This window comes from Anoplopoma fimbria, chromosome 6, assembly GCF_027596085.1.
Source record: "Anoplopoma fimbria isolate UVic2021 breed Golden Eagle Sablefish chromosome 6, Afim_UVic_2022, whole genome shotgun sequence".
Classification (NCBI taxonomy): Eukaryota; Metazoa; Chordata; class Actinopteri; order Perciformes; family Anoplopomatidae; genus Anoplopoma; species Anoplopoma fimbria.
In genome coordinates this window covers 12,741,730-12,753,301 of record NC_072454.1, presented here as the reverse complement: position 1 = coordinate 12,753,301, position 11,572 = coordinate 12,741,730, and the positions used below count along the sequence as shown (strand labels likewise).

General features: G+C 42.1%; 2 protein-coding genes across 3 annotated transcripts; both read left to right on the top strand.

Moving 5' to 3' along the window:
- Positions 1-249: 249 nt before the first annotated feature.
- Positions 250-5,826, top strand: lrit1a (leucine-rich repeat, immunoglobulin-like and transmembrane domains 1a). 2 transcript variants are annotated; one of them, XM_054600324.1, is made up of 5 exons: positions 250-334; positions 1,116-1,392; positions 1,879-2,339; positions 3,140-3,445; positions 3,718-5,826. In XM_054600324.1, the coding sequence occupies exons 2-5, from the start codon at positions 1,271-1,273 to the stop codon at positions 4,782-4,784; spliced, it is 1,956 nt and encodes a 651-aa protein (XP_054456299.1). In that variant the 5' UTR covers positions 250-334; positions 1,116-1,270; the 3' UTR covers positions 4,785-5,826. The 2 variants fall into 2 exon arrangements, with proteins under 2 accessions (XP_054456299.1, XP_054456300.1); XM_054600325.1 differs by lacking the exon at positions 1,116-1,392.
- Positions 5,827-6,694: 868 nt separating this feature from the next.
- Positions 6,695-10,431, top strand: lrit2 (leucine-rich repeat, immunoglobulin-like and transmembrane domains 2). The gene is made up of 3 exons (XM_054600749.1): positions 6,695-6,804; positions 7,079-7,869; positions 9,608-10,431. Exons 1-3 carry the CDS (start codon positions 6,695-6,697, stop codon positions 10,429-10,431), a joined length of 1,725 nt encoding a protein of 574 aa, XP_054456724.1.
- Positions 10,432-11,572: the final 1,141 nt, after the last annotated feature.

Here is an 11,572-nt window from a genome sequence, read left to right as displayed (position 1 = left end):
TAGGATGTATTCATCTCTTTTAAACTATTTTTTAACTTTGCACTGCAGTTAAATGTGAGTCAGATGCAAAGTTGGTTCTTTGTTCAAACACATTAAAGCATGTTTTGCGTGTTTCGTCATCTCTTAAGGCCAAAGTCGACACACTTTGCAGTGCCAGCCAAGTGTTACACTAAACTTCCAGTGTGATGAAATACAAGGGGGGACACAAGGAACAGGTGCCAAACAACACATGGATTTACAAACACTGCAAAACAAAGCCTTTACAATTGGATGTACTTTCCTCTAGTAGTGTGGGGCTCAAAATGGGTTACTGAGGTGAAATCTAAAGGCCAATGTGAGTATCTTTCACTCAAACTGATTAAACATATATTTCTTACGTATTTTAGTCTTTTCCTTTATTTCGACAAATTGTGTTGGTTTTTAAAATACTACTTTGTTAACTGTTGAAGAATAGTCTACATGCATAATTCACATAAATGGGATGAATTGGAGGTGCCAAAAAGGGGAAAACTTTTAAAGGATTGTTATTTTCTTTGATGATAGACATTGTTCAGCAAATTATTTGATTCACTGTTGCAAATATCTTGTCAGTGGTTCAGGCCCAAACTGTAGGGTAATCTTATTTCCTCTTACTTTACGTGCAAACAAGTATTTTATTTGTATTTTTCACATTACACCTTAAGTCTCTTCATCTGCATTCTAACTGCAGTAATAATCGTTGTTTTGCGATATAAAAAAAACAATCTAAAAGTTCTCCAAACAAAAAAGGATTGCAGATTAAGAAAATGTTAAATGAGCATCTGTTGAGTGCGAATGTCCCAAGGTAGGAGCCGCAGGGTGGGATAAAGGGGCCACCTTGTGGTAGAACACAGTGCTGTCCATTTACAGATTAACAGTCACGGCAGGGCTCATATGAACAAGCTACATTTGAGGGAAAGAAAAAAATCCAAACATCACAGTGGATTATGACCATTTCGGAAGTGTTTTTCTGTGTTAATAAATAGGGACGTCTCTGCGCAGCCTATCGGATTCCGGGATGCAATACGCATCCAAATGAAAAGAACGCCAGTCCTTTCGCTAATCCTTGTCTATCCTTTTTATCTCGGGACTCATAGCAGTCGGATCACTATGGGACAGCGAAGCGGGGGGGACAAAGCCATGCGGATGACATTCCTGTAAATGAGAGAAAAAAAAAGTAAGTCTGTTTGACTTCAGTGGGCGCAAACTGGGCGCATGTAGCCAAGCTGCGTATGCGTAAAAGTGGGCCAAAATGTTCCTCGTCCTGCTCCTGGGGCTCTACGCGGCCACAGGTGAACTTCTCTCCCCAGTGAGCTCCTGCCCGTCGCAGTGCAGCTGTTTTTACCACAACCTGAGTGATGGATCAAAGGCCAGGTAAGGAAGATGTCCCAGTGAAAATGATTTCATATAATATATCCAGAGCACATTACAAAGTGCTCTGGTTTTTTTGCGCAGACAAGCATCTCTTGATACGGACATGTCTAATCGTCATATGAGGGCAGATGTTTGCATAGAGGTGAACACGTGTACAAAAGATAATTCAGCGAGTGCATGTCGGTCCAATTTTATTTAATGCAGGATTATCTCTCAAAGGCACTTTCAACCTCCCCAAACCTTGCGTTTTATGAAAATCAGTATTCTTTCAGAATTATTAACCACAGCATTTTTTTTATGCTTGTGAAAACTTACCACATACCTTTGTATCTTCTAGACTTCAAAACTTTAATCTTAGATTTGAATGATCATTTCTTATTTAATGCTTTATTTTCATTTACGTTGTTAACAATGTCCTTAGATGCGTAACTTGGTTTGGATGACTTGGAGGTGAACACACATTTTCTCATGATGTCTCCCTTTTAGGAGCGTAATTTGCAATGATCCCGAGATATCTCTTGTGCCTGTCGGGTTCCCTGTTGACACCTCCAAGCTGCGGATTGAGAAGACGGCCATCCAGCGGATACCGAGCGAAGCCTTCAACTACCTCTCCAGTCTGGAGTTCCTGTGGATGTCTTTCAACACGCTGTCCAACTTGAGCCCTGACAGTTTCCGGGGACTGCTCAACCTGGAAGAGCTTCGTCTGGACGGGAATGCCCTCACCGCCTTTCCCTGGGAATCTCTCTTGGATATGCCCAGTCTCAGACTTCTCGATTTGCACAACAACCAGCTCCCCTCGCTGCCAGCGGAGGCCACCACTTATATCAAAAACCTCACCTACCTGGATCTGTCTAGCAACAGCTTGCTGACACTGCCGGGTGAGGTGCTGTCCACCTGGCTGGCGGCGAAACCAGTGCAAGGTCCAGAGAGCTCCAAGATGATACTTGGTAAGTCACCTTAAACCTCAGTCGAGATTCACTCCTGCCTGTCGCACACTGTGCGTAAAGGAACGTGTGTTAATTAATATTGCTGTTGATGAACAGCAGCTGGATAAAACAGTTGCTAAGCAATACATAATTTGATGTGTGGTAAAGGGGTGGTCGGTAGTACTTAATAGCCCCATTAATATTTGCAAACGTTATTGGTTTTGAAAAACGATGCAACATAATTACCATTTAAAGACCAAAGTAACAATTTATTTGAACGGCCTATTTAGCATTTATAAGCCAAACATACACAGTCTACAGATGTTTTGCAATATATTGCAATATCCCACTATTGCAAGCAGATACAGGGTGTAAGTGTTTATTAATACTTTTTTTAACAGCTACTTCTGACACTTATTTCATATCTATCTATCTGTCTATCTATGTGTGTGTGAAATACAACATTTATTTTACACTTACTCATCTTCTGTGTTTAACCCATTCTCATACTCAGAACAGTGGACAGCTGTTCCAGGGTCAGCTCTAAAGGACAGGAGGGTGAAATGACAGCAAGACCTGACCTTGAACACTAGTGGCCACTGCCATCATCATCATCATCATCATCATCATCATCATCATCATCATCAGCAGCAGCATCGTCGTAGTCCTGGTCATGATGTAGTTTATGAATTAAATGTTAATCCTCTTACAGGATTAACATCTTAACATCCACACCGGCCATCTGCAGGCTGGTCTATCACTTTGCACACAGCTGGACGCTGGTCTTCCTTCTGTAACCTCACATGTGCCCTCATCATCAGGTCTCCATGACAACCCCTGGGTGTGTGACTGTCGGCTCTACGACCTGGTCCAGTTCCAGAAGTCTCCGACTCTTTCAGTGGCATTTATTGACACAAGGCTGAGGTGTTCAGCACCGGAAAGTGTATCAGGGGTCCTGTTCAGTGACGCAGAGCTGCGGCGCTGTCAGCTCCCACGTATCCACACAGCTGTGGCACGAGTCCGGAGCGCTGTTGGGAACAATGTGCTGCTCCGCTGTGGCACCATTGGAGTCCCAATCCCAGACCTGTCATGGCGCAAGGCAGATGGGCGTCTCCTTAATGGAACAGGTGAGTCTTTCTCTGTGTTGTGACTGAGATTAGATGGTTTTGTATGCACTGTAGTGCTGCTGTTAATTAAACAGAAAGCTACCAGTGGAGTTAGTGAGGTTGTAAGTCTGACTGACAGCCATGGCTACAGCAATGAGTTGCACAACACTGCTGATGATCATTGCAACATTGTGTAATCACCTGCTTGGTGTCTCTTTTCACAGCAATGAAAGGGGATATTTCTCATATTACATTTTTTTTTCTCATATGTTGTCCTTTTGTAACCATCATAGTCAAGCAGGAAACTTCAAAGGAGGGAATCACCTGGTCCATCCTCAGTGTCCCAGCTGTGTCCTTTCGGGATACAGGGAAATACATCTGCAAGGCCACTAACTATGCTGGGAACGCTGAAGCAGTCATTTCTCTCCTTGTCTCAAACTCCCCAAAACCAGAGGGGAACCAAACCAGCAACGACAAGAAAGCCAAAGTCAAGAAACCCAACCCGATGGGCAAAGCTGCCTACCAGGAGAAACTGGTTGCCAGATATGTGGTTCCAACCTCCACCCCTTCATCTCTGCCTGCCCTGGATCCAGGCCTTCCACCTGGTCTAGGTCCTGATCCTGGACTAGCCAGTTACAGCCTGGCTGACAGAGCCACCCCGGGGCCTGCCACCTCCTCCAACCCAGATGCGCTGCTGGATCTGGAGAAGACTAATCTAAGCAACCTGGCAGCCAACACGTCATCGCTGCAGCAGGACCCGGACAGGGTGGTCCGCTCGGTAAAGGTGGTGGGGGACACAGACAATACAATTTATTTGAACTGGAGAGCCCCTAAGGCCAAGAACACAACAGCATTTAGTGTGCTGTATGCTGTGTTCGGAGAGAGGGACATGAGGAAGATCAATGTTGGGGCGGGGCAGAACCGTGTTACCATCAACGGCCTCGTGCCCAGAACCAAGTACATTGCCTGTGTTTGTGTGAGAGGGCTCATCCCCAAGAAAGAGCAGTGTGTCATATTTTCCACCGATGAAGCAGCCAGTGCCACTGGGACCCAGAGGTTGATCAATGTCATTGTGATCACAGTGGCCTGTATCATCGCGGTCCCGCTCACTGTCATCGTGTGCTGTGGGGCTCTGAAGAGACGCATTCAGAAGTACTGGGGAAAGAAAACCAAGGATATCCAAGATTCATACGTGACCTTTGAAACGCTGTCGCCTGCCACGAAGGCCAAAGGGCTCGAGGGGGAGTATTTAAACAGACTGAACCCAGAGGAGTCCAACAGGCTGCTGTCAGCCCGCTCCAGCTTGGACTCTGAGGCAACAGCTAAGATAGAGGGACAGCCTAACGAGTACTTCTGCTGACGTCATGCTCCAGCTCCGGCTCCTGCCGCACGCCATCTTCCTCGCACTCACCCTCACCCTCACCCGCATCCACGTCCCAGTCCAAGCGCCAATACCCATTCACAGCACCATCGCCACCCCCATTTCCATCCACATCCGTATCCCCATCACTGCCCGTACCCCCACCCTCAGCCACATCCTGATGTCAGTCCCCCACCCACGCGCTCCCGAACACCCACACCTTGGGATTCCCCTCCACCTGTCCCTCCTCGCTGGATCATGCCACAAACTCCCCCGCCACAGAGATCCAACTTCTATCAAAGGACTTTTGCACGATGCACTATAATGGAAATATCAGTTTAGAGGAATATTTAACATCATAATTAACTTGTGTTTTTCAGACATTTGTAGAATATTTAATGTTTCTTACAGATAGAGTGGAACTCACTTCACTGACATACATTAGTCCATGAAATAATAGAAAGAAAACTTGTGCACATGCTTTTATGTCTAAAAGAATGTTTTGATCACTAAGCCTGTAAGAGAAAAAATGTCAAAAGCTGAAAGAACATAGCAATTGTTGTAAACTATTTTTCATCTCACTTGCATGGCCCAGCGAAGAAACCTCTACAACCTGATCTGACTTAAAGGGAACTCATTGGTAGATACACTAATGTTTATATCGTTTATGTATGTGTATGAATTGTATATACTTTACTGGATGATGTAAACTTATACATACAGTCAAGTCTGTGCCTCTGTATATATCTGTCATATGTTCTCAGAGAAGATATACACATAGGCATGGCTCAACACTCTGGTGTACGGAGGAAAGCTGGAGCTGGAGAGAAGTACAGAAAGGACTGAACTATGACACAATGTAAATAGGGAGGAAATGATGCAAAATGAAATGTTAAACAATTTCTATTCCCAGCAGTGAGACACATACTGAAATGTCTTTATGTACCCGTTTTTGTGCCACCTAGAGGCATCATTACCCTGTTAAATGTAGATCTATTCATTCCAATGATATTATTTGAATAGTTGAATAAACTTTTATATATACACATCCAGTTAGTAGTGCTTTGTGTTCTTATGTCTCTACTTGTTTCATCACACCAGGTTGATAGATTGTAATTCAAAAAGGGTAATACAGATTATACTCTTTATTGTATTGCTGTGGCTGGTTTGAACAAACTTATTTAATTGAATGAGTTCAGTATTTGCCAACTCTTGACTATCAGTGTCTGTCTCAGGTGGTCTACGACTTAAAGGTACCAGTTTGTGATAAGTCACCCTCAAGGGTTTGTGAGTTGTAATAGCTTTATTATTGCAAAACAATGTTTTTACTAATAATTTATAAATCAGTTATAAGGTACTGACAAGAACAACTTTTAGGCTGACAGCTTGTGAAAGAAAGATTCTACCAGATTTCCCAGAAGGACATTCATCTCTTTGGTTCTTTAATTAATCAATAAAACCATCTAATGGACCAGTATATTATCTGGGAAAACATGCAGAGAATTTTGACCAAAATTAATTTAATAAATTATTAACCCGTGTATCTGCAGACTTGATGGCTGATTTGAGAGTGGAACTTGCAATTAATGGATTTTGAACTTTTATATTTATAACTTAAATGTTCAGACACTTGTTCTTATTAATAGCATATAAGTGATCTATAAGCATTAATACGTTATAAATTACATTATTTACGAACCATTCATAAAGTTCGACTAAGCAACATATAGTGGGTCAGACCTGCTGACACTGTCCGCTGGTAATCATGCGTGTCTCTCCCAAGAATTAGATGCCACTTGCTCAGTACTCAGGACGTCAGGGATTAGGCTTAATAGGCTTCGCTCGTCTGCCGCACTCGACATGTCTAGAGCACGAATGTAGCCCTTACATTTTATGAAATTTCGCGTACTATGGACATAATTTACTACCTGGTAGTTATTGCTTTGTTCAACATCCAGGCGTCTGAAACATATTCTCTATGTTTACGTGGGTGCAGCTGCGTAGAAGACCGCCATGGAAGGTAAGACCTGACTCATGTAGTCCAAGCTTCACCATGGTAGACGTATTTTTAATCTTTTGACTGTGTCAGTGGGCTGGGAGGGAGATGAATCAAGGACTAAAGGGTACATACAGGTTCATATCATATACTGTTTCAAAAAGTAAAAAAGGTTACCCCCTCAGGGCTAGATTGAGGTCTGTAGCTCCAATTTGTGGCCGTATTATATTGTGTTTATAAAGCACAAGGCTAAAAGCAATAACCAAATGTTCATTTAAACACTTCCTTTTAATCGTAGGTCACTCATATGTATGGAGGAGAGTGCGTTTGGGGCCATACCAGAGAACCTTCCAGATGATATGACCAAAATACGAATAGAAAAATCGCACTTCACTGAAATACCCAGAGGGGCATTCTCACAGACACCCGCCTTGGAAAACCTGTGGTTAAACTTCAATGACATCACAGTGATCAACTCAAAGGGTCTGGGGGGTTTGGGGAACTTAACCGAGCTCCGTCTGCAGGGGAACAAGCTCCGTTCAGTACCATGGACAGCGTTCGAGGACACGCCGGCCCTGAAGATCCTGGACCTGAAGCACAACCAGCTGGACGTCCTGCCGGAGCACGCGTTAAAATTTTTGCCAGATCTGACTTACTTAGACTTATCCTTCAATCTGCTTACGGTCATATCGAAGGAGGTTTTCCATAATTGGCCTCTCTACCAAAAACTGCAGAACACGGAGGAGCGGGAGGGGCCCTCCTCCGGGCCGAACGTCGTCCTTGCGCTCCACGACAACGCGTGGGTCTGCGACTGCCGCCTGAAGGGCTTCGTGGAGTTCATCAGGTCCCTGAGCCCCCCTATTATACTGATGAACTCCTACTTGACCTGCTCAGGGCCGGACTCTAAGGCGGGCAAGTTCTTCCATGAGGTAGAGCTGCAGGCGTGCGTGAAGCCCGTCGTCACCACCCCGTCTTCCAACATCAACCTGCCCCAGGGCACCAACCTCACCCTGCGCTGCTTCGCTAAGGCCCGGCCAGATCCCGCGGTGTGGTGGACATATGGTCTGAAGATAATCAGAGGATTTCATGGTAAGAGTGTGATGTCCACGATGTGTCATCCATGCACCCGCTGTGATATCTTGTGGTAAATTAGATACTTAAACACATTTTAATCGCAGGCCTTATAAACCCTACTTTAAGATGAGGAGAACTAAATCTGGATATTGGCCCACCGCGATAATCACCACTGATTCTCTCAATGTGCACACCATCAGTGTTGATTAAGAGTGTTGGAGATTATAGTGCACTATAGCCTACCTAATGTTGTGGCTATACTGTTTATTTAATTAAACTCCTGGGTCATCAGACTTAATATATATAGTGCAGTGCTATGGCAGATCACAACTGCGATTAACAGTTCATCATAAACAAATAACCAGGATGCTGCTTCCACTAGTGTCACTATCACTTTCACCACATCTGTTGCTAACAGTCATCCACACTAAAAAAAAACCCCATTTGGGGTCGAGTAGCAGCAAACTCAAGTAAAACTACTTTTACCCACATTTAAGAACCAAATAAATTATGAGTAAGACTAAAGTCAACAAAACACTTTTTAATAAGTGTCCTTTATAAAGGGCTTATATGTTGTAGCTCCTTGCTCTGTACTAGTTAATACATGATTTATTAATTCTTATCATAATTCAGTTGTAAGCAATTAATAAGAACAACAGGTTGCCAGGTTGGGAAATATCCCCCTTGCTCAGAGTCATTAATAGTCAAGTGATTTAAAAGTGATTAAAAGAGTAACACATGCCTCACTCTCTAATGGGCCATCAATTTTGCAGTCATAAGTGTGAATATGTTATTAATAAAATATTGGATAAGCCGATAGCAAAAGCTAGTTAGTCATTTGCAATTGTTAATCTTATTAAGTCATTAATCAAGGGTTTGTCCATGATGTGTGCACTTTTAATATTAACCTGTTAATAAATGCATTTTGTAAAGCTGTTTTCCAGAAAGCCACAGGTGAAAAGGTCAATGGGAGCGGCTTTTCTGATTAATTAAAGAGCTTCATGAAATTTTATCTCATTAATTGATCAATTGGTCTTTATTTAGATCTTCAAGTTACAGAATACATTTAACCATTAATAAAGTCATTAGTTACAACTGATCACTCTCTTTGACTACACCTTCTCCTGTTAGATAATCAGTTAAATTTACACAAGGACAACATTTTTAGCCTTCCTTTCTTAAGTGTGATCACAAATGTTCTATGTAAATCTTAAATCAGTTTCAATGTAATCTTTTCTTAGGTTATATTATATGCATGGACCATGTAACTATTATCCCTAAAAGTTACTTTACAATGATACACTTTGAGATACTCCCCCAACTATATTAGATTTTAAATAACTACCCACTATGATGACAATCAACTCATCATATTTTTTTCAACTTCTAAATTGTGAGGATTTGCTTCTTTTCTTTGTTTTATTTTATAATAAATTGAATATCTTAAGGTTCTGGACTGCAAACCCAGTCTACGTCTATGTCTGTTGCACTTTTTTTTGTATCCCTGTGTGTGTAGGGTTCATATTATTTTTCAGACTTTCAATTTAATGGGCAAAAGTGGCTTAATTCATTGGTTTCATTTTCCACCTCAGATTATAAAAGTTACCTGAATTTGGTGAAATCACATGTTCAACTTGATAAGTGGAAAAATGTCTTAAGATAATTAACAAAATTAGTTTTCCCACACTGGGTTTTATTGTCTTATCTTGCATGTCCTTTAAAATAAAAATGGATATCCCTGTTTTCCTCCCAGAGTCTCAGGAGAGAGTGGATGAAGACACCATCAGATCCCTCCTGTTGATCCCCTCTCTGCATGCAGCTGACCGTGGTGTTTATACCTGCACTGCTGTCAACTTCATTGGAAACTCCTCTGCCAGCGTCCTCCTGGACGTCCACTCTCCTGCAGGCTCCCAGACATCGGTCCTCTCTGGAAACCCGGCTCCACCTGCTGATAAGGGTGATGAAAACGTCTACATTGACATCCACATTGCCAAACAGACAGTCCGTGGTATTACCATTGAGTGGTACGCCGCTTTGGACCGCCCTGCAGAAACCTGGTTCACCATCCACTTTGGCCATGCAGGCAATGAAAAGAAAGAAATGATCTTCATCGGCCCTGGGATTCACTCGTACTCCATCTCTGATCTGATGCCTGCTACCAAATATGAAATCTGTGTAACCCTTAAGAACCAGGCACCACGTAATGGCCAGTGCATTGTGTTTGTAACAGGAAGTGACATTACTGAGATGGAGCAGAGGGAGAAGCTGATACATATAGTGGTTATAGTTTTAGCCATGGTGCTGGCGGTCCCTATAGGTATGTATGCCTGCACCACTGACACTAAGTTTGCCTGCCTGGAGGGGATCATGGAGTCCTGGAAGAACCGGCGGAGAGAGAGAAGCTCATCCGGGATGGAGCGGGAGAGGCACGGGACCTTCGACAGCCTGCAGGCCGCCAGCGACGAGGGTCTGGTTAATAAAGATTCCAGTGAAGACAGGAAGGTGAGGAGACGGTCAGAGGACAGACAGCATAAAGGCAAAGCCGACCACAGCAGACTCACAGCTGAACTGTATTAAATTACTATTTGTCAAGCCAACAAGGTGAAACATGAAACTGACCTTGTAATAGAACAATGTCTCACTCTGTATCAGTTACTTTTATCAAATAGAATGGGAAAAATAGATCTGCTGTATGACACTGTTTTTAATACCCTAATGACCATTTTGTCTGCCTTGGTTTTAATCTCATCTCTCCCTCTGTTCTAGGCTGCGGAGTTTGTTGCAAAGATGTGAATGATGACCGTAATGTCAAGAGTGTTATTCAAGGATTTGCACCCGGTTGCAGGTTTTTTCCTCACTGAAATATCACATGTTTGTCTTGTTATTATGTTTAAATTTCAATTATCACACTTTAAATTGCTGCTTTATATTAAGCCTTTGTGATTGATTCAAATGAAGGAGTGCTGATGAGTACATGATTGTATGAAGTATTTTAGTAGTAGGTGCCTACTTTATCTTTATGTAATTCTTTAATATTGCTTTATGTATTTATGTATTTATCTATTGAAAAGTATTGTAGCTGTGTATCAGCATATGTGAATGTTTGAAAACATTTTGTATGAATACATTAAAAAGTGTGAATGTACAAAACCAGTCTGAACAAATTAATTCAACAGTTTGAATGTGTACAAAATATCTGAATATATAGATTACATTTTTTAATTCAAAAAGGAGACGAGATTTCCAATTAGTGACTTCGTAAAAAAAAGATTTGCACACACGTTTTCAGTAATGAAAAAAGTTTTTCAGTAACAAAAAAGTTTTTCAGTTACAAAAAAGTTTTTCAGTTACGTTTGCAGACACAATAAAACGGTTTTCAGCTAAAAGTAAGGGGTTGCAGTTACACATCAAGTTTGTGGGGTCACATCATTCTTTTTGTGGGTGAAAAAAGTTAAGAGAACTCAACTGCATATGTTAATCTCAAATTTACAGCTACGAACCAAATCTGAGTACAAGTATTTTTCACCCTATTTTGACGCTTCCTCCTGAATTGCCAATGGGGATGCTTGTGTTAAATATGAATGTGAGGGAAAAACTGAAGTTCAAAGAAATGATTGACGCCATATTAAAGCCATAACTTCAGACAGTCCTGAGTAACAAACTACCCAACCAAGACTTTGATTCTGACATACAGAAAACTTTAGATACACACATTGAT

Bases quoted from the DNA above. Each gene is read 5' to 3' on its own strand.
- lrit1a (XM_054600324.1), top strand. From the start codon at position 1,271: ATGTTCCTCGTCCTGCTCCTGGGGCTCTACGCGGCCACAGGTGAACTT. The intron at 2,340-3,139 runs GTAAGTCACCTT...CCTCATCATCAG, and splicing joins GAGCTCCAAGATGATACTTG to GTCTCCATGACAACCCCTGG. The intron at 3,446-3,717 runs GTGAGTCTTTCT...TAACCATCATAG, and splicing joins GCGTCTCCTTAATGGAACAG to TCAAGCAGGAAACTTCAAAG.
- lrit2 (XM_054600749.1), top strand. From the start codon at position 6,695: ATGGACATAATTTACTACCTGGTAGTTATTGCTTTGTTCAACATCCAG. The intron at 6,805-7,078 runs GTAAGACCTGAC...TTTTAATCGTAG, and splicing joins GTAGAAGACCGCCATGGAAG to GTCACTCATATGTATGGAGG. The intron at 7,870-9,607 runs GTAAGAGTGTGA...TTTTCCTCCCAG, and splicing joins GATAATCAGAGGATTTCATG to AGTCTCAGGAGAGAGTGGAT.